The 24,135-nt window shown below is 39.5% G+C and overlaps 1 protein-coding gene across 1 annotated transcript in view; it reads left to right on the top strand.

The window, feature by feature from the left end:
• Positions 1 to 24,135, top strand: part of akap6 (A kinase (PRKA) anchor protein 6) — a 238,045-nt gene that overhangs the window by 191,567 nt on the left and 22,343 nt on the right. Inside the window, exons 18-19 of the mRNA XM_085440867.1 lie at positions 17,966 to 18,049; positions 18,277 to 18,429. Of these exons, the coding sequence (XP_085296993.1) occupies positions 17,966 to 18,049; positions 18,277 to 18,429 (237 nt within the window). The remainder of the gene's footprint in view (positions 1 to 17,965; positions 18,050 to 18,276; positions 18,430 to 24,135) is intronic.

The raw sequence follows: 24,135 nt of genomic DNA, 5'->3' as shown, positions 1-24,135 counted from the left end.
ACTAAAGTATAAAACTCTATTTCTGTTTGCTTACTTTAGATGTCAGCTATCAGGTGTCCACTCCTGTTTATGGGCCACAAAAAGGAAGAATACCCATTATTCCCAATCCTGCATTAACATTTTTATAGTTTGCATGATGGAATTTAGCCTCCAAGTTATCAATAGGAGCCCAAAATAAACAAATATCTATAACACATTTGCCACAAAGTAAAAAAGATGACTTTTATTTTCTATCAGCAGACGTCAGGATGCTGTACATTTGTGTTTCTTCTTTTGAATGAATGATGTATTGTTTGGGTGTTGTTGTAAAAAAAAGAAAAAAAAAAAGAAGTATAGGTAAAGCCTGGTGTGCCTTCTGAAAAAGCCATCCTGCTAATGTTTATTAGATTGCCAATGTTTAATAAAAAATCTCCAAATAGCACAAACTATCTTTGCTTCTCATCACAAAAAAATAACATCATTTGGGTCAATTTTTTGTAAAGTTGATGTGAATGCAAAACACAAACTGGCTGCTTAAATGATGAAACTGTACAGAAACGAGAGTTTATCTGAAGAAAGTGAGCCTCTCACTTTTGATCCTTGTCACAGCTCTCAGTGGGAAGCCATTGATTTTTGGCAGAAAGAGGCCGTGAGCTTCTGGAGAACTGAAGATTGGAAATATTGATAGCAGTCATTTGTATGGAGAGAGAGAGCGTGAGAGAGAAAGAGAGAGAGAGAAAAGGGGGCTCAATTTTAAGAGAAGTCGACTCCATTTTAGCGATCATTTGTCTGTTTTTGGTGTTGGGACGCGTAAATGGGTTTGATTTCTGCACTGCAACCTATTACTGTAGGGCTATATGAGAAAGCAGTGGGGGTCGGCAGGGGTCGCACGGGCACACACACACACACACACAAATGCAAAAAACAACAGCATACATTGAGAAAATACATATGCATCCTCACAGGTAAATGTACAGTTCAGACACATTTCTGCATTATAGAAATGTTATATAGTCTATTATTGTAGTCAGCACAGTGGTTCCAGAGTTCAAGAACAACTGTCTGCAGATGACGCTGTCCACAAAAAGTTTTCTCAACACCTTCATCACTTGCTTTGCTGCTAATAGATTTGGTTGGGCAATCCACTCTCAGTAATGGAAATGAACGAGTGAGCTGCTATCGGTGCTTGTACGGCTGGTCCTTTAAACTGGCCCATTGGCCAAAATTGCATTGGCCCACCGGGAGAATGTCAGAGGTGCCCAGCCCTGGATGCTGTCTTTAAACAGTAGACGCTACAGCTGTAATGTTTCAGTCTTTTGGTGTAGATTACTGCTAAGGGAGAAGTTAAGTGAAGTGCTCTACTAACAAGGTGAAGGAGAAACCTTAACAGGGAGTGTATCAGTGTGTCAGTTCCACTGCTTGAACCTTGTTGAAATGTTTATCAGAAGAAGTGAGTTGATTTCAGTCCGTATTTTTCAGTCTTTGGTATCGTCAGCGTCTCCTAAATATCAGCTGTCTTTCTCTGTCCCTTTCTCTCTCTCTTTTTCTTTTTTTGCACTGAGCTGCCACCCCTCCTCCTCCACCTGGCTGTCTATAACCTGGCTCTTAATTGAATTAATGCTCCTTAAAGATACGGCGTCAGCCAGACGTTCCTCCGGCAGGCCCTGGGCCTCCGATGACTCTCTATTGTAGTAGAAATGCTGTGGGGCCTGGACACACCAAGAATTAATAGACTGAACCCCCACACACACTTGGTCTCACATATGCACAGTGGAAAGCACTCACAGCTACAAAACACACCTGCTCTCCAGTGTGTACAGGTATGCGGGCTAAAAATGAGTCTCACACACTAACAGCTTTTTCTTGAAAGTTAAATGTTGCCTGCCAGTGGGTTTCACGCAGCTTCTTGCTCATCTAATTGGCTATATTTAGTATCATCAGTGCAGTCAGATCAAAAGTCCTAACACAAACCAAAAGAAAGTGGTTGTTTTTTTCTTGTACATTAATCAGTAAAAAGATTAGAAAATACCAGAATTATTTTTTTTAAATCACTCTTATTTACAGGAATTCAAAACAAACATAAAAAAACAAATCAATAAAACTTGATAAACATAAAAAAAGAAATAGTCGGTTTTCACTGCACAGTACTGATTCAATATGGGTGCATTGCTTTTAAAATCTGTTAAATGATTGTTCAGGGGATCATTTTTTCTGTTGATTGACAACTTGTTTCAGCCTCAAGGAAAGACAGGATTTCATTCTGATTAAGAAAGAATTGTTTCCTTCAAAAAGGATTGGGAATGTCGATATTGTAGGAAAAACATATTTGTTCTTCCATAGTATAAAGACAATAACGCAGTAGATGCATCTGTTTATAAGTCGACTTTCGTTCCGTCTGTCTCGGAAACGGATAAGTATCCATGTTCAAAGTCAGTTTCTTTTGTCAGACAGACACACACTGTTAGGAGGCGACCTCTCGACACACACATCCACACACAGATGCTCGCACAGATAGGTGGATACGAGTGTGAGTGTTTAACTCGTTCCTCTGAAGTGAACCTCCTCTGTGTCTTATCTCCCTACCTGTCTCTATTTCCATTTACATCTCTTTTTTCCTTATCTCTTTCTCGACTGTCCTTTTTTCGGGCTTTTCCTGTCTCCCCTTGTTCCTTGTGTCTGCCTGTTATTTTCTCTTTTTCTGTCGTCCTTAGCGCATCTCTTTCTTTCTCCTGGTGCTGCTATCTGTTCAGCTGCTCCCTCTCTCCCCTGCCGTCGATAGTAGATGAACCTGTCCTCCCCTACTGTTACCCATGGACCCCTCGTCCCCTCACAGACCCTTCTAATCATGCTCTTTGGCCTCCGGCCCTCCCACCCTCCTCGTTGGGCCATTTCTATTTTCAGCTTTCTTTCCTCTTGCCAATTTAACCCCCCACCACACACACACACACACACACACACACACACACACACACACACACACACACACCATATCACAAGTCCATCCTTTCTCTCCCTTTCAAAGACTTATGACCCATACCCCCTTTATATCGACACATACCCACCTATATCCCGACTTATTCTAAACCAGCACACAATTCTGTATTACAACCATTCTCTGTGATATACTTTATTATTCCAAAACAACTTACATGTGTCATGTGCCTGTCTCTGTCTCTATGCATGAATCCTACTCTTTCCTTTCAAAAAATTAAAAATGGAGTCGCTATGCATTTCCACTTAATGCACCTCCAAACACTGTGACATGATCTGCTGTGGCTTGGACGGGGCCTTGTTTAGACAAAGAGACAGAGCCAACTGAAGAGCTGTAAACCCTCTTTACATAAAACTCCCCTTATTCAACATATCATTGTTATTTTAAACACCATGCTCCTCACATGTATTCCAACCACCTCACGTGTATTTAAACAATTATATAGAAATAATTAAATGACAACGCCATACAAGACTGGATTACAAACTTGGCAAATCTGGCATCTTACCCAGGACTCCAGACCGTCACGGATCTCTGGAGCAGAACACAGTTCAGTTTTGCCCCGGGTACCCAGTTTGGGTTTATCAAGTCCTGATATTTTGTGGCAGTCGCAAGTAGTCTCATTGCCAGAGCAAAAAACTGGCAGTAAACCTATACATGGCAGCCAGGGTGAAGATTCCAACTCCATCTGAAAACCTCACACTGCTGAATTTGAGCATTTTTGCACACAGTGTGAACTTCAGTTTTTTCCCCCCTGTATCTCTTACAAAATTCCCACTTTACAGGTTTTACAGGCATATGATCAGTAACTCTTTCAACAAGTATACAGTTCGAAAAGAACTTTCTGGAGTTCTGTGGATTTAGGCTGTCTTCTGAATCCCAGGCTGATTCCATGATGTTGAGGTTAGGCCTCTGTCGGGCTCGTACCATCTGTTATGCGACTTCTGTGGCTAGTTCTGTTTCAGCTTTTTGTCAAGTTTGGAGGCATTTAGATGCCTGACAGCACTGAATTGTCTTAACAAGCTAAAATGTCTGCACATTGCTGCTAGAAATGCTTTAGTACCTACATCTTTACTGCATTTCAGCTTTTTTGCTGTTTCTTATTTAGAATGATTATTTTGTGTTTGCAACGACTTGGGTGAATTATTTAATTACAAAAAAATATATATTCGGATTGCCTTGGGTTAGAGATAGTGTTGCTGATAGATAGTGTTGAGACATTGCTTCACATTAAAAGTTACTCTTGCTGGCTACGATGCTGAGAAATGCTGCAAAGGCAGGCAGAGATTTTGTTCTCAAACAGAGGACCAATGATCACGTGAATGAGCATTCTTGAAAGATCTCGCAAAGTTTTCTGTTATAAATTGTCTCACCCAGATGCCATTTTTGCCCCTTAAACATTTGCTTCTTTGCTCGATTAGATGTCTCAAATCGGGAGGTTTTAAAGCCTGAATTAATTACTCACTGAATCACTTGAATATATCCATCCTTTCGTTGTATATTTTTGTGAACACCTCTCTCCATAACATGCATAGCCCACCTCCCCTCCCTCAGTGTCTCTCAGGCAGCTAATAGAAGGTGACAGCGAGGCTCTGATATCGATACCTGCTGCATGATGAGGATTAAAGATCCACCGACTCCCTGCCAAGAACACAAGCTGCTGTGTGTTTGTGTGTCCTTTGATTATGCCCGTCTCTGTGTGTTTCTTAGTTGTAGTTCTGTTTGTGTTTATGCCTCGGTTCGGTACGTGTGTGTTTGATTCGCGCGCTTGTTGATGTTTTGAAGAGGTGTTTTCTCGTTAAGAGTTGCTCGTTAGGGGTTGAAGGCGAGCAAACAGGTGAGACGTTACCACGGTAACGGCGTCAACAAACAGATCAGACTTTCATCTTCATCTGCTCAGGAGGAGAAGAAAACACTCGGCTCTTTCATCAGCTAAAGGAATCGAGACAGAGGGAGAATCAAAAACCAGCATAGAGACAGAAGCAGAAGAAAGCTCTGAAGACAAAAGGATGTAGAGAGACACCGGAAAAGTGAGGAAAGCAAGCGAGCGAGAGAGAGACAAGAGCGGTCAGCGGCAAAAGGAAGGAGGATGGAAGAGAAAATCACGGCCACGACAAAGGAGAAGACAATTATCATTTAGTCGCTGTGAAAACCATCAAGAAACAAACTGAAAAAGAGGCGATGATGGCCATAGAGAGGAAGAGCCAGTGAAGAGTAATGAAGACAGAGGAAGAACAGAACAGGAGATTAATTGACACATTTTATTGTCATGTAGAGTTTGAACTTTTCATAACCAACCAGGTATTTATTTAAGGACACCGCAGTCTGATATCTTTCCTCCATTATACAGCCGAGGAGACCTTGAAAAGCAGGGTGTATTTAAAATAAGGTACTCAGTAATTACTACATATTAAAAAACGTATATGTGTCGGATTGCTGAATGACAGAGACACTTTCTGACACTAGTAGTGTTCATCACATCGCTGCTGTCGAACAATTAAAACATGACAGATCAACACTGACTGCTGAATAAATAAATACCAACTTGCATTTTTGCTTAAAGCACAAATGAAGAAATATAAGAACCTTGCAACAGTTTATGTTCTGATCTGTTCTGCTTGTTCCTTCAGTTCATGGTATACACTACTGTTTGTGAGCCTCTGATACTCTGAGTCCAGTCTGCAGGGTTTACTGATGTTGACAGACATTGTGGATCATCACTTTCCACTCATCGTATTTTTTGAAGACAATAAAGTGACAGAAAAAAAACAATGCTTAAATATGGGAACGGTACTGAACCCCAAGTTGAAAGCAGCTATATAAGATTCAGTCCCATGACCATTTAAGCCTAACATGCCTTCCAGTATTCAGATGTTTGACTGACTCCATCCCGCAACATTTATTTCACTAATCCGTGACAAAAAGCTGAAAGGGCTCCAGAGACACAAGTAAGGTGATCGAGAAAGAGACAGAGACACGAGGCAAACCAATTTAAATCTGCTATAACAGCAACATATAAAAGTGCATGCAGACAAGACAGGGTGAAAGGCAAAGGTGGGAAAGACAAAAGGTTAGGATGAGGAAGAAAAGAGAACACTGGAACACCTCAGTGGTCAGGTGGAGGAAAATGGAAAGTGTTGGCAACACTAGCACAGAGCGACAGAACAGCATCTAAAGAGAGATGCAGGAAGAAAGGAAGAAAAAGCGAAAAGAGAGAAAGTTGGATAGATGAATATACAGGGAAATACAGAGAGACAGAAGCAGATTGGATTTTATTGATAGAAACGTTTTAACTGGCCGCGGTGCGTTCTCCCTGCTGCATTAGTGAGAACAGTAAATGCTTTCACTCACAAAGACTTCATATATCCTCCATTTGTTTACTGCTGCTGAATATTTTAAGAGTAAAGCTTTCATCCCTAAAATGTCGCCGCATGTCGAGCGGGCAAAGGGACTTCAGATAATAACTTACAATAATAAGACCTGATGATGTCAGCAGTAATCCATTTTGACTTTCACGTGAAGGCTCCAGAGCTTTCTGTCACAGAGGTGTTTTTTAAAACTTTCCTTTAATCAAACACTCACTCAGTATTTTATCTCCAGCCTCATGTCAGGGTTACTGCATGTTGTAGGTAGGCTTGCCACATATTGGGACTTTCAGAATTAGACTGCATATCATTTTTATCACCATGTTTTTAGCTTGCAACATATCTTTATGTACGGATAGAGAAGACTGCCTGCACTCAGAATAACAACATAATGTTGATTTCAGCATGTGAGCATGAATACTGCCAAACAATTACTGGTTATTTAAAGTCTGTATTTGTGATCCAGCCAATTAAAATAAAGGCTTCATTTATAATCCGATATTCTGTCTAGCAGACCAATCTAACCCAATTACCAATTACAGGTTTTAAACTAGAGACTTTCTTGCGATGGATGAAATCTGTCCACAGGCAGACAAACATTTGTCAGCCTATGAATGTGACTTGTTCATTTCACAGCCTCAATGCTAGTCTTTTGGCTGCTTCCATGTTGGGGTTCTTCAAAGCCCTGAATGACCATGAATGTTGGGAGAGAAGGTGGAAAACCAGTGCTAGCTAGGTTAGAACACACAAACATCTAATGGGTTGAGTTGTTTGTGACTGGCTGATTACAGCGCTAACGCACTGTGGTAGTGTCGTCCACTATTACCACAGGTGAGTGTCATATCTCCAGCTTTGTTTACTCTGTGTACTAATTACTGTGGGACTAATTCATCTGGTGACTTTAATGATGTCTTTGTTAAATTGTCCTTTCAGAGATTGTTGGTTTGAACACAGAAGATAAGACAAAGTATCCTGAATATCTGGATGAGTTTATTACTTGGTGTGATGCTAGTTTTCTTAAATTAAACACCAAGGTAACCAAAGAAACATATTTTGATGTAGCATTGGTAGTGTTGGGTGGTGACTGTATTCAAGTTGTAAATCCATATAAATATTTAGATACATTTTTAGATACAATTGATGAAAACCTGACTTGGACTCAAACACCACTGTCATTTATGTAATGGTAATACTTAATGCAGAAGCCGAGACAGTTTGATGTGGATAAGCGGACAGTATACAGTGTTTTATTTAATGTTCATTTGCAGAAAGTATCCCAACTTTTTGTTTTATTGCCTGGTGTTTTTCACTTTCAGTAATCAGTAAGAGCAAACTCAGTAGGATTGTTAACATGGATGGTAAGATTGCAGGTCAGCAATAATGCAGTATGACCCAACTTTGAGAGTCACAAGTGGTGGAAAAAGGGTGAGATATCTTCAGTGATATAGTACACCTTCTTCATGGTGAATACCTCTGACCTTCCTTGGGTTGGAGGGAACAGCCCATCTTGTGCCCAGAGGTCTTCTTTATCTTGTGGTATAACTCTGCTGAACAAATCCAGCTGTAAATGATATGATGTGGTATGATAGGGGTGTCACGCGCACATAGTTTTGACTTTTGGCACTGTGGCACTTTCTTCTTGTGTAATTGAGATATCTTTATTGTGGATATATTTGTCAGACCATCGCCATCGGCACAAATGGAATTTCTGAAAGAACAATAAGTAAATCTAAATCTAATCTAAAAGCTCCATAAACTATACAGGTACAATGCACAGATACAGATATCTGCTAAAAAATGCTGAGAAAAAATACAGAAAATACTAGAAGTTCTGTCATCTGGATGAGGTGTAGCTCCCAGCTCGTCATATTGTTTGTCAGATAATTCCATTAAAATTGCTTCAAAAGTCACCAGGAAAACGCTGTAGAGAATTCCAGTTGATTTAGATGTTTTAATTTTTTGTTTTAACAGGATCAAATTAGATTGAATTGATGGAAAAAAATTCCCCCATGGAGTTGTTATGTATGGATGAATTAGCTACAGTGCTAGTTTATATCTGGCTGTAAAGATGTTATTTTAATGGCTAAATATGAGCATTTTAAGCATTTGAAGAAAGCATTAGAGGAGATGCAGTTCATATCAACTGTGCAATGCTTTTCACTTTTTTAGCCCCATAGCTTGAGCACTTCCAACCTTGGCTGGCATCTTCAGGATCACATTTTAACTCGTTAAGATCTGATGAGACCGATCCTGCTGTGATGGGGTCCAACATCCTGACAAACACACACACACAGGCAAATAGATTTGCACTTTCAGGGGAAACATTACCAGCCATACAGTTGAACTCTTGTTAAACTGTTATTTTTAATATGTTTTCTATTCATTGTAGTGGTTATGATGATCATAAACAGTGATGGACACTGATGAACTGTAAGCAGTAATCTCTGCAAATCTATCACTCTTTTTGGATAGGAGCAATATGAAATCATACAACTATCTGACCTTTGATCTCTGTCCTTATCATGAGAGATGTCAGAGTAAAAACCCAAACTTTGGCGTCAAGCTCTCACATTGTCAGTGAGTATTAATTTAATATTTTAATGCACATGGGTTTCCAGGTTTTGCTGTAAATTTGACAAACACAGCGGTAAAGTGAGTGGGAGAGGTACGTTTTACTTTATTGTCTGCTTCCATTTTCAGTGAATTGCTCTAAAAGCCCTTAATGAATCCTGCTGTCTTTCAGAGCCCTATATGTGCTGTTAAAAAACAGTGAGCCTGAAACAGATGGATTCTGAGTCACTGGAAGTATTACATCGAGTCTCATTCCATAATGTGGTGTGACCCATTTGGAGAAATCTTATAAGGTGATATAGTGCATATTAGTTAAGCAACTTCACGTGTGTTTTAAAGGAAAGACAATCACAGAGTTCACTGAGGAGTAGTTGGAAACATAAAAACCTTTAATTCAGGTTAAAAGCCCTCCCAATAACCAGATACAGTTGTTTCTCCATACAGAAATGATGTGAAGGACAATAATGTCTAACCTGGTTTTAATAGTCAGCTGTGTTACCTGATACAAATACAGCCACTCAGAATTGCCACTTTCAGCCAGAGGACTGCCGGCTGACTGTTAACTGACAATCAGATGTCAGCTGAATGTCAGTCACTGGGAGTCCCCCTTTCTTCTCTTGGGGCGTATCGACTTTTCCCCATAAATACACCCTGTTCACCCAATTGAAGAGTGTAACCAGGAGATGGTGTTTGTTTTCTTTAAAAAAAAAAACCTCTTACTTAAAAAAGTACAAACTAGCACTGAAGGTAATACAAGGTAAACTTAATTAAACATTTTGAAACAAGAAAAGTCACCCTGTAAATTAACAGAAACTAAACTGAATTAAAAACAAAATGTCAAAATGAACTAATTAGAAAATACAAAACTACGGTGACTGTGGTCGCCTCACAGCAACAACGTTCCCTGCTTTTTGTTAACTAAAATGTTTTTCAGATCTACTTTTTAGTTTAGTTTGAGTTAACGTTAATGACATTAGAAGTGATGTTGTACGGCACTGGGAACAAGTTTTTATATTTAAATATTGTCTGCTGATATTGATCAGTGTACCTGAGATGTTTTGTCCCTTTCTGATTACAACCATTGCACAATCAAATAAAATGTCAAATGTTGTCTTAAAAAATAATTCTTAACTTTGGCCATTTTTAACATTTTGTGACAATTTTGACATCTTGTACTTCGGGAGGTAAGAGATGATGGAGCTGATCCAACAAAACCGAAACACTGCCCACTCTAAACCAATACATGATCCAAGATGTTTTAACCCTACTTCTTGATGTTTATTCCGTCCACTGGTATTAACCAAAACTCCAGAACAATAATCTAACTTCTCGTAAAAAAAAAAAATCTAGCAAGGTTGTGGATTTGTTCTGCAACCATGTACACTGATTCTCCAGTCCCGACCAACACACCAGGATAGATGTTTCCTATCCTTGTTTCAGCCTCCAAACCCTGAAGGACGGGCTTTCTGCATAATGACGTCTGTCAAGGTGCTCTTCAACGAACCGACGGAGCCGAGTGTGCTTGCTCTGTAACGTTAGTCTTTGTATGAATTCAATTAGACATATAGACGAAATGAAACTGTAACAAAGATGAAGAGAGACAAAGAAGAGGATGAGAAAGAGGGAGGAGAAAGAAGAAGACAAATGTCAGATGAGGAGAGAGAGTTGAAGAGAAAAGAGGAGAAAGATGGGAAAGAGTATGCAAACAACAAAGTTTGGGTAGCTTTAGGCGGTATTAGCAGCAGCAGAGGGAATATGTGTGTGGGAACAAATTGTCGACAGGAATTCATTAGGCTCGTTGTGCGATAACGAGTGCTTGTGGTTTTAATTGACTTAATCAACAAATAGAATTAATCAGAGATTTCTAATTAATGGTAATTGATTGAAATATCCGCTGGGTCACCACGCAAGCAGCCAAAATTCTCCTTCCCTCTCTCTGTGCATCGCTCTCTTCATTTCTGTCTCAGAATCCTTTACAGTTTGCCCTTGTCTGCTCTCCCCGTTGTCTCTCATTTGTTTTTCTTGTTCATTATGCCTTTATGTAGTTGTCTTTCTTTTTTTATTACATTTTCTTTTTGTTCTTTCTATTTTTGGTTACCCTCGCTGTGGCTATCTGACTTTGTTTTCTTTCCTTTGTTTTTTTTTAACTGGTGATCTTCACGTTTGGTGTTTTACACAACATTTACTTTGAATTAGATCGGGTCAGCACAGTGGTTAGCACTGTTGCCTCACAGCAAGAAGGTCTTGAGAGTCTCCGGGTCGTCCGGCTTGCTCCCACGGTCCAAAGACATGCAGTTACTAGGAATAGGTTAATAGGAAACTCTAAATTGCCCATAGGTGTGAATGTGAGTGCGACTGGTTGTCTGTGTCTATGTGTTAGCCCTGCGACAGACTGGCGACCTGTCCAGGGTGTACCCTGCCTCTCACCCTAAGACAGCTGGGATAGACTCCAGCCCCCAAAGATAAGCGGTAGAGAATGGGTGGATGGATAGATTGCATGACCAACAGTTTGAACACTTGTTTCTTCGGGTGCTGATGAGAAATAATCCAGTAAGTTTGAGAAGTCCACAAGTTCGAGTTTATTAATGTTTCTCGGTGTTCACATCACAGTTGATCTCATCCGTCCCTCCGTATTTGTCAGGCTGTAGTAATTTTATGGCAAACAGCAAAATACAAAAAACGCTCGGGTATTGAAAGACACTGTTAAATATGTCATTAGATTTACTGTCTAGTATTCAAAACAGGTTTTCCGATAGACAGTGTATGTATTGTTTTATATAGGTTCAGTTCTGTTGCTTATTGTTTTGAAGAGATTTTTTGGTGTAACCTTCATTTGTGAAATCGCAGAAAAGGATTTGGTGGAAAAGCCTCAACACTAATGAATCCTGTTTATTTTAATCCAAGAATGATGGCTTTTTAAAGACTCTATATTCAGAAAATGACACATCTTACCCACTTCTATTCTTATGTCTCTGTCTCACCTCTGTTTCAAAGTGCTTTCCACTCGTGAAACACTGACATAGCAACCACAGTAACAACCTCCACTCTCCTCTCTCTGTCTTTTGCTTTTTCTCCCTCTCTCACACCTCCCTGCATCCCTCTCCTCACGGCAGGTCTTGGTAATTAGATTGTGGAGATGAGGAGGTGGCGGAGAGTTAAGAGGATTTTGTTTTTAGGAGAAGGAGATTTAAAGAATGAGAGAGATAGAGCAGGATGGAGTAGGGGAGAGTGAGAGATCAAGCTTGAGAAAGCCAAGGAGTGAGAGAGGAAGAGGGTGAAGGGGGAATTATAGAAAGAGGAGAGCAGATCCTTTTCCTTTTGTTTATCGTGAGCCGGTCACTCTTCCTGAAAGAAAGTGTTGAGTGACAGAGATACATGAAGGGAGGGAGAGAGAGACAGAGAGAAAGCAAATGAGGAGATAGTGAAATCATTTGTCTTTTGAGTGTCTCTTCTGCTGGTCAGCTTTGAATATGACAATCTGGAGAGATCTACACAAGCCATTAACAGCTTTTCTTGGTCTGACGCTCGAGATGGCTGTGAAATGGACAATTCCCGATCAGATGCTGAAGGACCACAACCTGTTCAACACGAAGGACTTAGAGGTTCCTCTGAAACCTCATGAATTCTTCTCTTTGGCAACCTGAACGAGCCAGAAGCCTCGCCAAGGATGCTAATTTTATCCACTTATTTTCTAAATCTGTTTTCTCATTTCTAATTAGGTCTTGTGTTGGTGAAGTACTCATTAAATCAAGAGTGTCTCTTTTGCTCCATTTGAACCATAACAGTCTCATACAGTGCCAGCACTGGTGTTGACACACTTCATCTTATGCTCACCCACAAGTAAGATTTCCTGATACTTAAAATGCTTTCACACCGGACATGTTTGGTGTATGTTAAACAAACTCCAGTATATATTCTTGTATAGGACAAATAACTCAACTGGAAGAGATTTCTTTGGGCAATTTTACATTTTACAGAATTGCCGGGCCAATTCTGCCCCCAGGGCCTTATATTTGACACCCTTGATCTATGTCCTTCAACTTAAACTGATTAAAAGGCGTATGTTTTGAATATAATATAGTGTGTTTTGAAATTTTAAAGCTTTATCACCAGTTTAGGTAAACTAGTTTACCTTTCTGAGGCCAGCATGTGAACAATTAGTGGTGCTGACTCACATCCTAGCAGCTTCACACTTGGCCACAAATCGTCATTAAAAGTCCCATTAAAAAAAAAGAGGCAAAAAAAGGGGCAACAACTGGACACACTCAACACTGATTTCCTGGTCTAACTTGTGACAGTTATGGAAAAGCAGATCAACAGAATCACAAAGTTTTTTGCAAATGGCACAACAGGAGACTGAAGCAATGTAGGAGCTTTAACTTGATATCATAGGCGTATCTACTATAATCTCAATGACTTCAACCACAAGACTGAGGTCAGAGGTCAAGTTTTCTGAAAGTCTTGTGACTGCAATCACTGAAGAAGGAAGTCGCGTAGGATTTTCAAATTAGTGCCGTAGGTTCATCTGCTAAAAATCTTGGATGAGTTCAAATCTCACTGACCTTGACCTAAAGGTCATAGGTCCATGATCAGGTTTTCTTAAAATCATGTGAATGCGAAAACTTAAGGTGGCGATGTAGGATTTTTAAATTGATACCACAGGTGCTTCTACCAAAAATCGTAGACGAGCTCGAATCTCAGTGACCTCGACCTCAAGGTCAGCGTAAGTTTTCTGAAAATCTTGTGAATGTGATAACTTGAGAAAAAGGCAAAGTTTTTGAAATTGATACCATAGGCATGTTTACTAAAAGGCTGAGGGGTATCACCATAGAGTCATCATTTCCCAAAAGAGCAAATTTCCTGCCTTTGTTTACAATTACCTTTGTTTTGTCTTTTCTATTCCCTCACTAGTCTCACTAGTCTTTTCTCTCAGTCTTCACGCTTTTGCACATTTCCCTCGTTTTTACCTTCACCTCTTTGTCGACCTATCTCACACTTGCTTTTGGCTTTTCTGTCCATCTCAACCTCCCCTCTACATTCTCCATCCCTTTCTCCGCAGCCACTCTATGGCTTCCCATGTATTTTTGAAGAAAAGCTTTTTAGCAAATATTTGTCCAACTGTGTCTGTAGAGCCCTCTGAGCCAATACGGACCCAGCCAGGCTAGACCGGTCCAGAGAAAAAGAGAGTGAGAGAGGGGGGGATCAGTGCATAAAAACCAGCAGTGCAGAAACAATAGAAACTTAGGAATCTCTCTTTTTTTCCTTTCTGTATGGAAATGAATTCACAAAGAACAGAGTTTTGCTCTGTAAAGCTTACCAATCTGCGAGCATAACACTTGTGACTTTCACAAGTAATGCAACTGTTGGTATACCGCTCATATCCATGTTAATGTGTTTTTAAAGGTGTTTTTAATATAGACAAAAAGAGTAAACTCCCTTTGTGAAAACACATAACCTTTACCATAAATTCTCTCAAAGAGAAGTTTGTTGCACTTGCACTGACAAACAGTGAAGTTGTGTCTATTTTTCCTGGTACCCACATATAGTTTTCCTCTACATGAAGTCATGTTTTTCTTGAGACATTTACTTAATTTCATGTCATGCTGGGAGGAAAGGGCTTATTTTAGTTGGGTTTTTTTTCTTAGTTTTTGGATCATTATATTGTTGTGTTTAACAAAAGCAGATCGCACTCACATTAGTCCTGCCTACAAGGCTCTTCATCATTTAATTAACAAGGCAAATATTCTTAAAGTATTATAGAACCAAGCAGCTAACACTGTTGGAGACGGCATCAGTGCTCTGTTGGTAACTACACCAACGTCCCCCAAATGTTTTCAAACAGATTTTTAGTTATCTCAATTAATACACACTTTAGCAGCTATTCATTTCTTTATACTTAGCAACTGTTAGCTAACAGTTTATCTATACTGTGCTATCTATTGTTAAACGGGTCTTTTAATCTCAGATTATCACGTTTTTGCAGCATTTTCTGCTAAACACCCACCAGTTTCCCATTTTCGAGATGTACTCTATCTACTATTTCCAGACTGATAATTCAGGTTAAGTTTAAATAATACTAAAAGGCATTGAAAATTCAAGAAATGCTGAAGTGGTGCCCTGAAGGGTGGGACAAGGTATAAAAAGTGTTCTAATTTCTACATTGTGCAACTGAAATGCATGCAAATGAATTTTAAAGTCTTTTGAAATTTAATCATGTCTGATTTTTTTTATTTAGAATTTTACATTAAGAAGCAGAGGGGGAACAAAGTGTTTCCCCAAACTTTATGGGGGGCATTATATATGAAAATGCTACATTGTTCCATGTTTAAGACCTCCAGGACAATGTGCATGGTTACAATGTGGTTCTCGAAAACAAAATATTTGCATAGATTTAACTAAATAATTTTCTTTTCATTATAATTCTCCAGAATTTGCTTCTATTCAGATTAGACAGTCCACTAATATTTTTGGTTTTGGGTTACAACTTAACATATTTGCTCAACCCAGCATGAAAGTTGAATCAAAATAGTATAGTCGAATTTAATGTTAAAAAGTATTCTACATATTTAGTTTTTCATCTGGGATGTGAAAGTTTTAGTCAGATATGAGATGACAAAGCAGAAGGCCCACTGTGATTTGAAATGGTGCTTTTACAAAAACTATTTACAATTTCCTGTTCTGAACTTTAGCTAGCAGCTGTATTTCAACTTTTAATCAGTTATGTTTGTCTTTACTGAGTCTTACTCTTGGCCTGATATGTCAGCCGTCAATTGTATTTAATATCAATTTTTTAAATTTAATAATGAATTCACACTTTTCCCATAGCGCTATTCTTCTGTAGCAGTACCCTCACGAGACATTTGTTTCCCTAGTTGAAAACCCCTGGTCTGTACTATAATGGTTTATCCATGGTTCTGCTGTGCACTAGACACTTATCAGAAGCCTAATAAAAGAAACTAGATTTAAAGTCTATTACTAAACCTTAGGGCACAGTTACATTGGGATATACAGTGAATCATTACACAGTCTTTGTACATGACTGTATTGATTAAGTATTGAAGCAAATGAGTTTGCAAGACACGGTTGAGTAGACAGCTCAAAAATGGGTCTGTTAGCCTGTTAAATTTGTTTGTGGATGGCAATAAGTTGTACACCTGTCGTAATCCATCAGGAAGCACACAGCTGGTTTTCTGTGGAGCAGAAAGATCTTGCATCACCACCGAAGCAAACGGATGGACTGGTCTTCACTGCCCAACGAGTGATATAGAGAAGTTTCTCACATGCTAAAAAGCTCATTTTGAAAACATTTCTCAATCAGCATATTTGGTTTTCAAAGTGTTGTTCCAGCCCCAATCTAGTTTAATACGTCTTCCTGTGCTTCCTCCGTGCTGTCTGCTGCACTTATTTGGCGCGGAACGAGTATCACTCAGTCGTTTCATTGTTTAGAGCCTCCTCCCTCAATGTAATACACACCTCCTGTTTGGAATAAATTTATCTGCCACCCCACAGACACACACGCGAACACACACTTGGCTTGTCCTCTTGATCCTGTCTGCTGTATTCTGCATCCCCATCTTCTGTTTAGACAACCAGGCAAGCCACAAATATGCTAAACTGAAGAGAGCGGGAAAGAGGAGATGAAAGACGGGAGAAGAAGTGTTGAGTGTGTGTGAGAAAGAGGCAAAGTGTGAATGTGTGCGCACGCAAGAAAGAGAGAGCGAGAGAGAGTTAGAGGGAGAGAGAGAATCCCATTTCATTGTAATAGTGTTTAATATTTATTGGAAAAATGTAAAGAAAATGTAAAGGAAGTGCTTTTCAGCGAGCAGGCAGGATTAGCATAAATAGTTTGGGGCTTGGACGTGCTTGGTCCCTGCCGCAGAGGAGTAAGGCTGTCCCCTCTATTCGCTGTCTCACACACAGAAATATATGCATATGTTTGCACATACACCCACTGCTACACAAACTTTATGCACAAGCCTGCACGAGTAAACACTGAAACATGCAAACACACACACACACTGACCTTTGAGTGTGGAAACTCATCAGCATATAGTGATTTATAATAGGCACTGCCAATCCTTGTTTCTTTTTTTTCCTCTTTTTTTGCATTTATTAGACAGAAGCCGGGAGGAAGCAGAGAGGGGGAATATTGGCTGTTGTCATTTATTTTATGCACTGTTGCTGCTGATCAAGGATCTGTGTGCTGAATTTGACTTTATGCTAATAAACTGCAATGAATGACCAGAATTTAACTACAGTGAAGTGCAGCAAATGTAGGTCTTCTTTCTTGATCTTTTATTGTTAGAGAAATGAATAATTCTGGTTTATTTAATGTTTAGGATGTTGTTTTCATAATCGTGTCCATAATTTCTCCCTGTGTTAGTATTAATGAAAATTCGGGACATTGGTAACATTGTACAAGAAAGATGGAGGGATTAGGGGCAATGACAGTAAGTCTGTAAAAGAAACCAACAGTTTATGATCATTTAAACCAGAAAAGTACAGCTAATTATCCTGAGCAGTACATTGAGTCGAGCCTCGTTGAAGCACATAAATTGTACTTTACGTGCTTCTTGACATACTTTTAACCATAAACATATTACAGTAAAGTAAGAAGTACTAACAAAAAAATGTAAATAAATATATATGTATTTAAATATATTTATTTAAATAAATAAATAATTAAGAGAGCATAGTGTTGCATGAAAGAGGACGCATATGATTTGTCTTTTTCTTTTGGCAGGAATCTTTAGGGGTTGTCAGAGCAACTCAGACTTTTTGAAATCTAAAAAAGTAGCAGGAAAAAAATTGAATATTTTTGGTATGGGACTTTTTTGTATCCAAAAACCAAACCAATTTAAGGTTTGAAGTTGGAATTTCAATTTTTTTAAAGGAAATGGGGAGCTTAGCTAACGTGAAACAAACCACAATATGATTTTCCAACCTCTACAAGAAGTTTGAACTAATGAGCTGACGCTCAGCATTTCTTGTTGTTGTGCAAATGAGCTGCTTTTCTGACCTCACTCTCCTCGTCTTTCTCTTCCATGTTGCCATCCAGCCCCTGTGTTCGGACATTCAAGCCCGACGGCGTGGGGTCTCCTCTGTTCTGAAACTGTGCCAGAAGCTGCTACAACAGAGCCAGGTGGGTAAAGGAAAACACAACTTAGATGATGGAAAGTTGGCTGCCAATGTAAAAGAACTGTGGATTCACCTCACCAGCAAAAGACACGAGTTATATATAACTCACAAAATATACTTTAGAAATGTTAAATTTTATATTTATAATTTTTAGACTTTTGAAACCCTGAGAAGAATAAATTCTGTTGTCAATTCTTACAATAAATCGATCTAATCCCCACCCTAAAACAGTCGGGCCCCATGGCTGAGGTGGGCCCTGATGCGGAGCAGCACAGAGAGGCCCTGCAGCTGCTGTCTATCAACCTAGAGAGAAGGTGGGAAGCGATCGTGATGCAGGCGCTGCAGTGGCAGAACAGACTGAAGAGAGAGCTGGGAGAGCAGCAGGTTAGAGCGCTCTGACATTTACACTTTACATCCTTCATTCTACACTGCAGGCAGTCAGCTGACGCGCTGTTACACTCAGTGAGCATGTCAGCGTTTGATTTGATGCTAAAATGTGCCGTGAAAGACAGATGGTGCCGCGATTGAAGCCGCGGTGTTTTGGTTATGGAATAATTTTTATAACCCGAGACAGTGTCATAATATTTTGTGAAATAAGCATCAACTCCTGAACAAAGCTGTTTTTATTTTTTCCTTAGGTAACCCCCCCCCCCCCCCACATGCACACACACACAAACACATGCACACGCACACACTCCTCCTCCTCCCGTGTCAAACATACGCACACTCCAACCCCCCCAGGCAAAACTGTGGAACAAAATGAATGTTATTAAGGTGTCTAACAGTTTGGCTGTGGTTAGATAACAACATTTTCTCTAAGGCTCTGTGTAGAAGTAAAATGAAAGACGCACTAAGGAGGATTTCAGTGCCTGGACTGGAGTTTGTGATCAACTTTTAAAAATAAGTCACAATTTCTGATGGCTTTCACAGATCCCGCGCTAGTTTTGAAAAAAATATAGATTATCGTAACCTTTTTCTTTTAATTTCATACTCTGTGACAATTCTGGCAAACATCTGTTTTTGCTTCTTTGACTGGTGGATTTCCCTCAAGATTCGAGCCATGTTTTTTTTTTGCTATACTGATAACTCACTGCTATTAAATTGCAACAAAACTCAATTTTTCAGAATTTTCTCATTTTCTTTCTTCAGTCTTTTATTTCTCTCGTTCTACTTAAGATAATTTGAAATGTGCATAACCAAAACACAAGATTATTTGAATTGACACATATTTCAGTTATGTTACAGTAACTCACATTGATGGTGAGCTGTTACTGTCGCATGTGCCTGATGCCCACCTACCACTTCTGGGTATTTCGAGTAGGCAGTCAAATGAAGTTTCTCTTATAGCTCACAACTTCTTGTTCCTTATTTAGTTTAATGTACTGGTCTGTAAATAAGGAAGGCATGAAGCCAAGCAGCTGGAGAGTATTTGGACGATTCTTTTTGGGGTGGTTGTAGCTCAGGAGGTAGAGCAGGTCATCTAAATGGTAAATGGACTCATTCTATATAGCGCTTTTCTACTCTCTCAGAGTACTCAAAGCGCTTTATACAAAATGCGACATTGACCCAATCACACAAACACTTTCTTCTAAACTTTGAGTGCTTCCTAACTACATTCATACATTCACACACATTCATACTCCGATGGATGCATCGGAGAGCAATTTGGGGTTAGTGGTTCGATCCGTGGCTCCTCCAGTCTGCATGTCAAATAATCTTGGACAAGATACTAACCCCAAGTTGCTCTCCGATGCTCTAGGAAGCAAAAGGTTAAAAGGTACTTTTTCTGTCCCACTGTCGCCAAGTGTTTGCTTACAGGTCGGGGTTTTCTCTGTATTATTGTAAAACACCTTGAGGCAACTGCTGATGTGATTAGGAACTTTGTAAATAAAATCTAATTGAGTCTGAGTAAGAAATCATTTTGCTTGAAAATTTAGTTTTGTCTTTCACTGTAGTCAAACAAAACTTAAGATTTGGGACAAAGTTTAATGAACGTGGTAGTTTTTCTGGCTACTAACTCAGCTTAAAGTTGTTTTCAAAATCTTAGAATTTTAAAAAAAATTTTATGCCCAGGAAAACTTGTTGTGAATTATTAAACTTATATAACAGATTATACATAATGTTCTCTATGGGTTGTCAGTATATCATTAGTAAAAGGTTTCTTAAGATCTAAAGATGCCCATGTTGTCTGCAGAGGGTTTATTCTCAGGCCTTGTAATTTTACTCAGAAAATAGCATTATTTTTGTGTTTTTTACTAATTAATGTCTTAACAAGAAAAGCTAAGTCTCATCAGAACCTGACTAGAGGAAAGGTCAGAGGATTACTAAATCATTAGGAATATAGGTGGTGGAGATATGTTATCCCAGAAACTACCCCACCAAATTTCATGAAACTGGAGTAAAGAAGTGGAGCACAGGCAACGAAGACTTTGTTGACTTTTTTTTAACATGTTAAGTTACTTTTTGAAATCCCCTGTAGTCTACAGGATGTAACAATGGTCTGTACTGAACAAAACTATCCCCACCCTGAAGCCGAGCCACTATGAGAGGCAAAAGTCTCTGTGGATATCCTGCATTTTAAAAGTCTGCCTATGCTGAACCTTTATGTGCCAAGTCCATTCTATATCAGCGAAGCCTTCCTGAAGCTTCCAGTTGATAAAAGCTAATCTGTTAGTTTTCCAGTGTGATCAGTGTCATGGAAGCAATGTTTCATCTGACACCTGCTCGACAAACAAAAGAAACAAATGAGATTTTAACACTTTGACAGTTTGCATATTAGAAAACCACGCGGCATGTCTGGCACCATGACGGCACATCGGCAAAAAGAAATCTGTAGCTGATGATGCGTTTCAGGTTCCATGTTTCAAGTGCTCACTTATCACAGCGATGGTTTAACGCTGCAGTATGACAGCTCAGCACATGGGCATCTTGTCTGAGGAAGCAGCTTGTGCCATTGGTGTTCAGCGAAAATTCATTCATGAGGGAGCCGTCCACAGCTGAGCTGCTTGGGCAGATCAAAAAGCTGAGTGCTTTCTTCAGCTGAAGGCAGGGAGCTACAGCAGAATGGAAGCGTTATGGATCTCTAATAGTGATGAATATAGAGGCAGAAGGAGGGGGGCATTTGGATACAAGGTGAAGGGTTTGGCAGGGAGACACATGCACAGTCACACTTACGTAAGCATAAAAAGCTGTTAAGCTTCAAGCACTATTGTGTTAGACTAGTGCTTGCAAGCAGAAACACAAAGTGTCGTGCCAATGTGAAGGGAACGTACAGTGGGGAAAATAACTGACAGATATTCATGTGCTAACAGCTCAGAAAAAATAGGAAGAGAAGGAAGGTGAAAGTAAAGGAGGGGAGGGGAAAAGGAGAGGAGGTCAGGAGTGTGTAGGAGGACAGAGAGACCACACCGTGTCACACCTTTGGTTTAGAATTTAAGCACAAACTAAGTGAAACCTTCTGGGGCCAAGCAGGAAGGGCACTCTTTAGACTTCCATGTTAAAATGACCAATTAAAAAACATTAAAAAGCTTGTAGAAAACAACCATTTGGTTCTTTATGGACGTTTTTCTGCCTTCATAGCAACTGAATCCTCACAACCAGCCAGGTATGCCTGGAGGTTTCTTCCTCCTGCAGAACAGGGAGTTTTTCCTTCTCACTGTCACCAAGCTTGCTCACAGGGAGCGCTGTGGTTGTTGGGGTTTTCTCTGTATAATTGTAAGGTTGTGATTTGGCACAAACATATATAAACAAAATTTAATCAAACTGAACTGAACAAAAACAAACAAACTTCCATGTGGATACTATAAAGGTATAGCACTAGAGCTCCCGTTTTAACGGCACAGTGGTTAGCACTGTTGCCTCACAGCATGAAGGTCCTGAGTTCAATTCCACCATCAGGCCAGGGTCTTTCACGGTGTTTTCGTGGGTACTCCAGCTTCCTCCTAATGTCCAAAGACATGCAGTTAGTGGGGTTATATGTGGTCATAAATATTTTGTACTTGTAAAAAAGATTTGTGTGTGGACTTAGGAAAAAAAACCCTGCAAGTTACAAGTACGGATTTTGACCCTATTTTTCTTCCTTTCATCTGATTGGTCAATGTCATGTCAATCACAAATGTAACAATCCAATCAGAGAACAGATGGGTTTGGCTGTCGGAGGGGCGCTTTTTTGAACTGCAGGTCCTTGAAGGGTGATACAGTTTGAAGCTGGAGGATCGCTATATAAATATCCGATAGCAGCTAGGTCCCCTAACTTTCAGTAGCTGTTGAAAGGAAAAAGTTGTGGTATATCAGTGGTTAGAAATACCATTATTACTTTAGGATTAGTTTAACACAAAGTCAGGGCTGACCCAGGACCATTGCTGTGAGTCACAGTGCACAGCATAAAAGTCCTTTCACATCGGACGCAGGATGTGCTGCTAATGCTAACTGCTAACTAAAAGCAAAGGATCCAGAATTTGTTGCGCTGGCTGCTGGGCTCTGTGGGTTTTTGCAGCAGCGCTACCTGTACTAGATGCACACACAAATCTTTTTTACACATACAAATCTTTTTTACGCACACACGTACAAAATATTTATGACCACATTTTGAGCCCATAGGGTTAGGTTAATTAAAACACTAGGTGCAAATGGTTATCTATGTCTTAGACCTGCGACACACTTTTGACCTGTCCAGGGTGTACCCTGCCTCTTGCTGTAAGACAGCCGGGATAGGCCCCAGCGACCCTGAAAAGGATAAGCGCAATCAAATGGATGGACTTTTCAAATCATTTAACTCTTTCCTAAAATGTTCTTATTCATCATTTACTAAGTGTGGTATAAAAACAAACAAAGAATAAATAAATAAATACCATTCCATAAAATCAGTCTAAAAATGTGATACTTTCTTTCTACAGAAATAAAAATATGCCTCTTTAAACACCAGTGACCATTTAATAAGGTCACTCTTTCAAAGATATTCTGACCTTTGATGATAAATATGCCAAAAATCTGAGAGATGTATTGATTGGAGCTGACTTTACCTTGCCACGTGGGAATTTCCCATGTTTAAACTGTACCCAGTGCAGCACTCTGATCTGTGGGGATACTGTGGAATTCAAAACAAAATCTCTTGCAGAACCATCATGTCTATTTCAATCTATAGAACATATATTTTTCTTGTCACTGTTAACGATCTTATAATTTATCTAATAGATAGTTTATGCATTGTTCTTATAGAATTTTCCTTTGACTGTTGTCAGTTACATGTTGTAATATGTGTTATTTGTCGATGCTTTTTCTCGTGTTGCATGGATAAAAGCTTCTAGTTGAATTGTATTTATTTTGCCCTTTCATACTCATCAGTGAGCCGCAGTATTGTGTTTGTATTAAGACCACACTCTCTAATCGTGTTGAAGAGTCAGAGTTGAGCGCACTCTTACTTTGTATCACTTGCAAAGAAAATATGGAGAATCTGTCTAATTCTGCTTTACATGTGCTGCTGGAGGTCACACTCTGCCTTTCTCTCTCTCTCTCTCTCTCACTTTTGTAAATTCACACACAAAGGACACACACACACATATTGTAGAGGAGGAGAAGACAAATAACGGAGGCCAGACACTCTGACCTCGCTGCTGGCTGGAGAGTAATTTCACTTCTAGTGGAGATGAGAGAGGAATAAAGAGAAAGAGAGAAGCAAAAAAGAGGGAAGGGGAGGAAACCCGAGAATGAACCAGAGAAGCATATATGTGGGTGGTATAGTTTATAAATGAACACTTCTGCCCCATGATAAAATGACTGTCCGCTTCTGGTTTCCGTGTGCACGCATCCCTGTGTGGATTTTTGAGAGAGGGTTTGTGTAAATGAGTCCGCTCGCCTGCCTGCAAATGACTGCAGGAATGCGTGGCTCAGATTTTAAGTACAGTGTAATGACTGAGAAAGGAGATCAGCTTGTGCAAGTTATTGTACCAACACACAAATGACAAAGAGAAACTTGTGTTTGGTGGTAGAGTTTCTTTTAACAGCTGAAGTAAACTGAAATTGGTGTATTTTTATTACTAAAGCTATTAATTGATGTTAGTGCTTTACAACCAACCATGTTATTTATCAAAG

This window comes from Copadichromis virginalis, linkage group LG19 (genome assembly GCF_057382275.1).
Source record: "Copadichromis virginalis isolate Kocher_CV1m ecotype Utaka linkage group LG19, C_Virginalis_male_GT1.1, whole genome shotgun sequence".
NCBI lineage: Eukaryota > Metazoa > Chordata > Actinopteri > Cichliformes > Cichlidae > Copadichromis > Copadichromis virginalis.
Note: the sequence above shows the minus strand (reverse complement) of the source record. Positions and strands in the feature narration are given on the sequence as shown.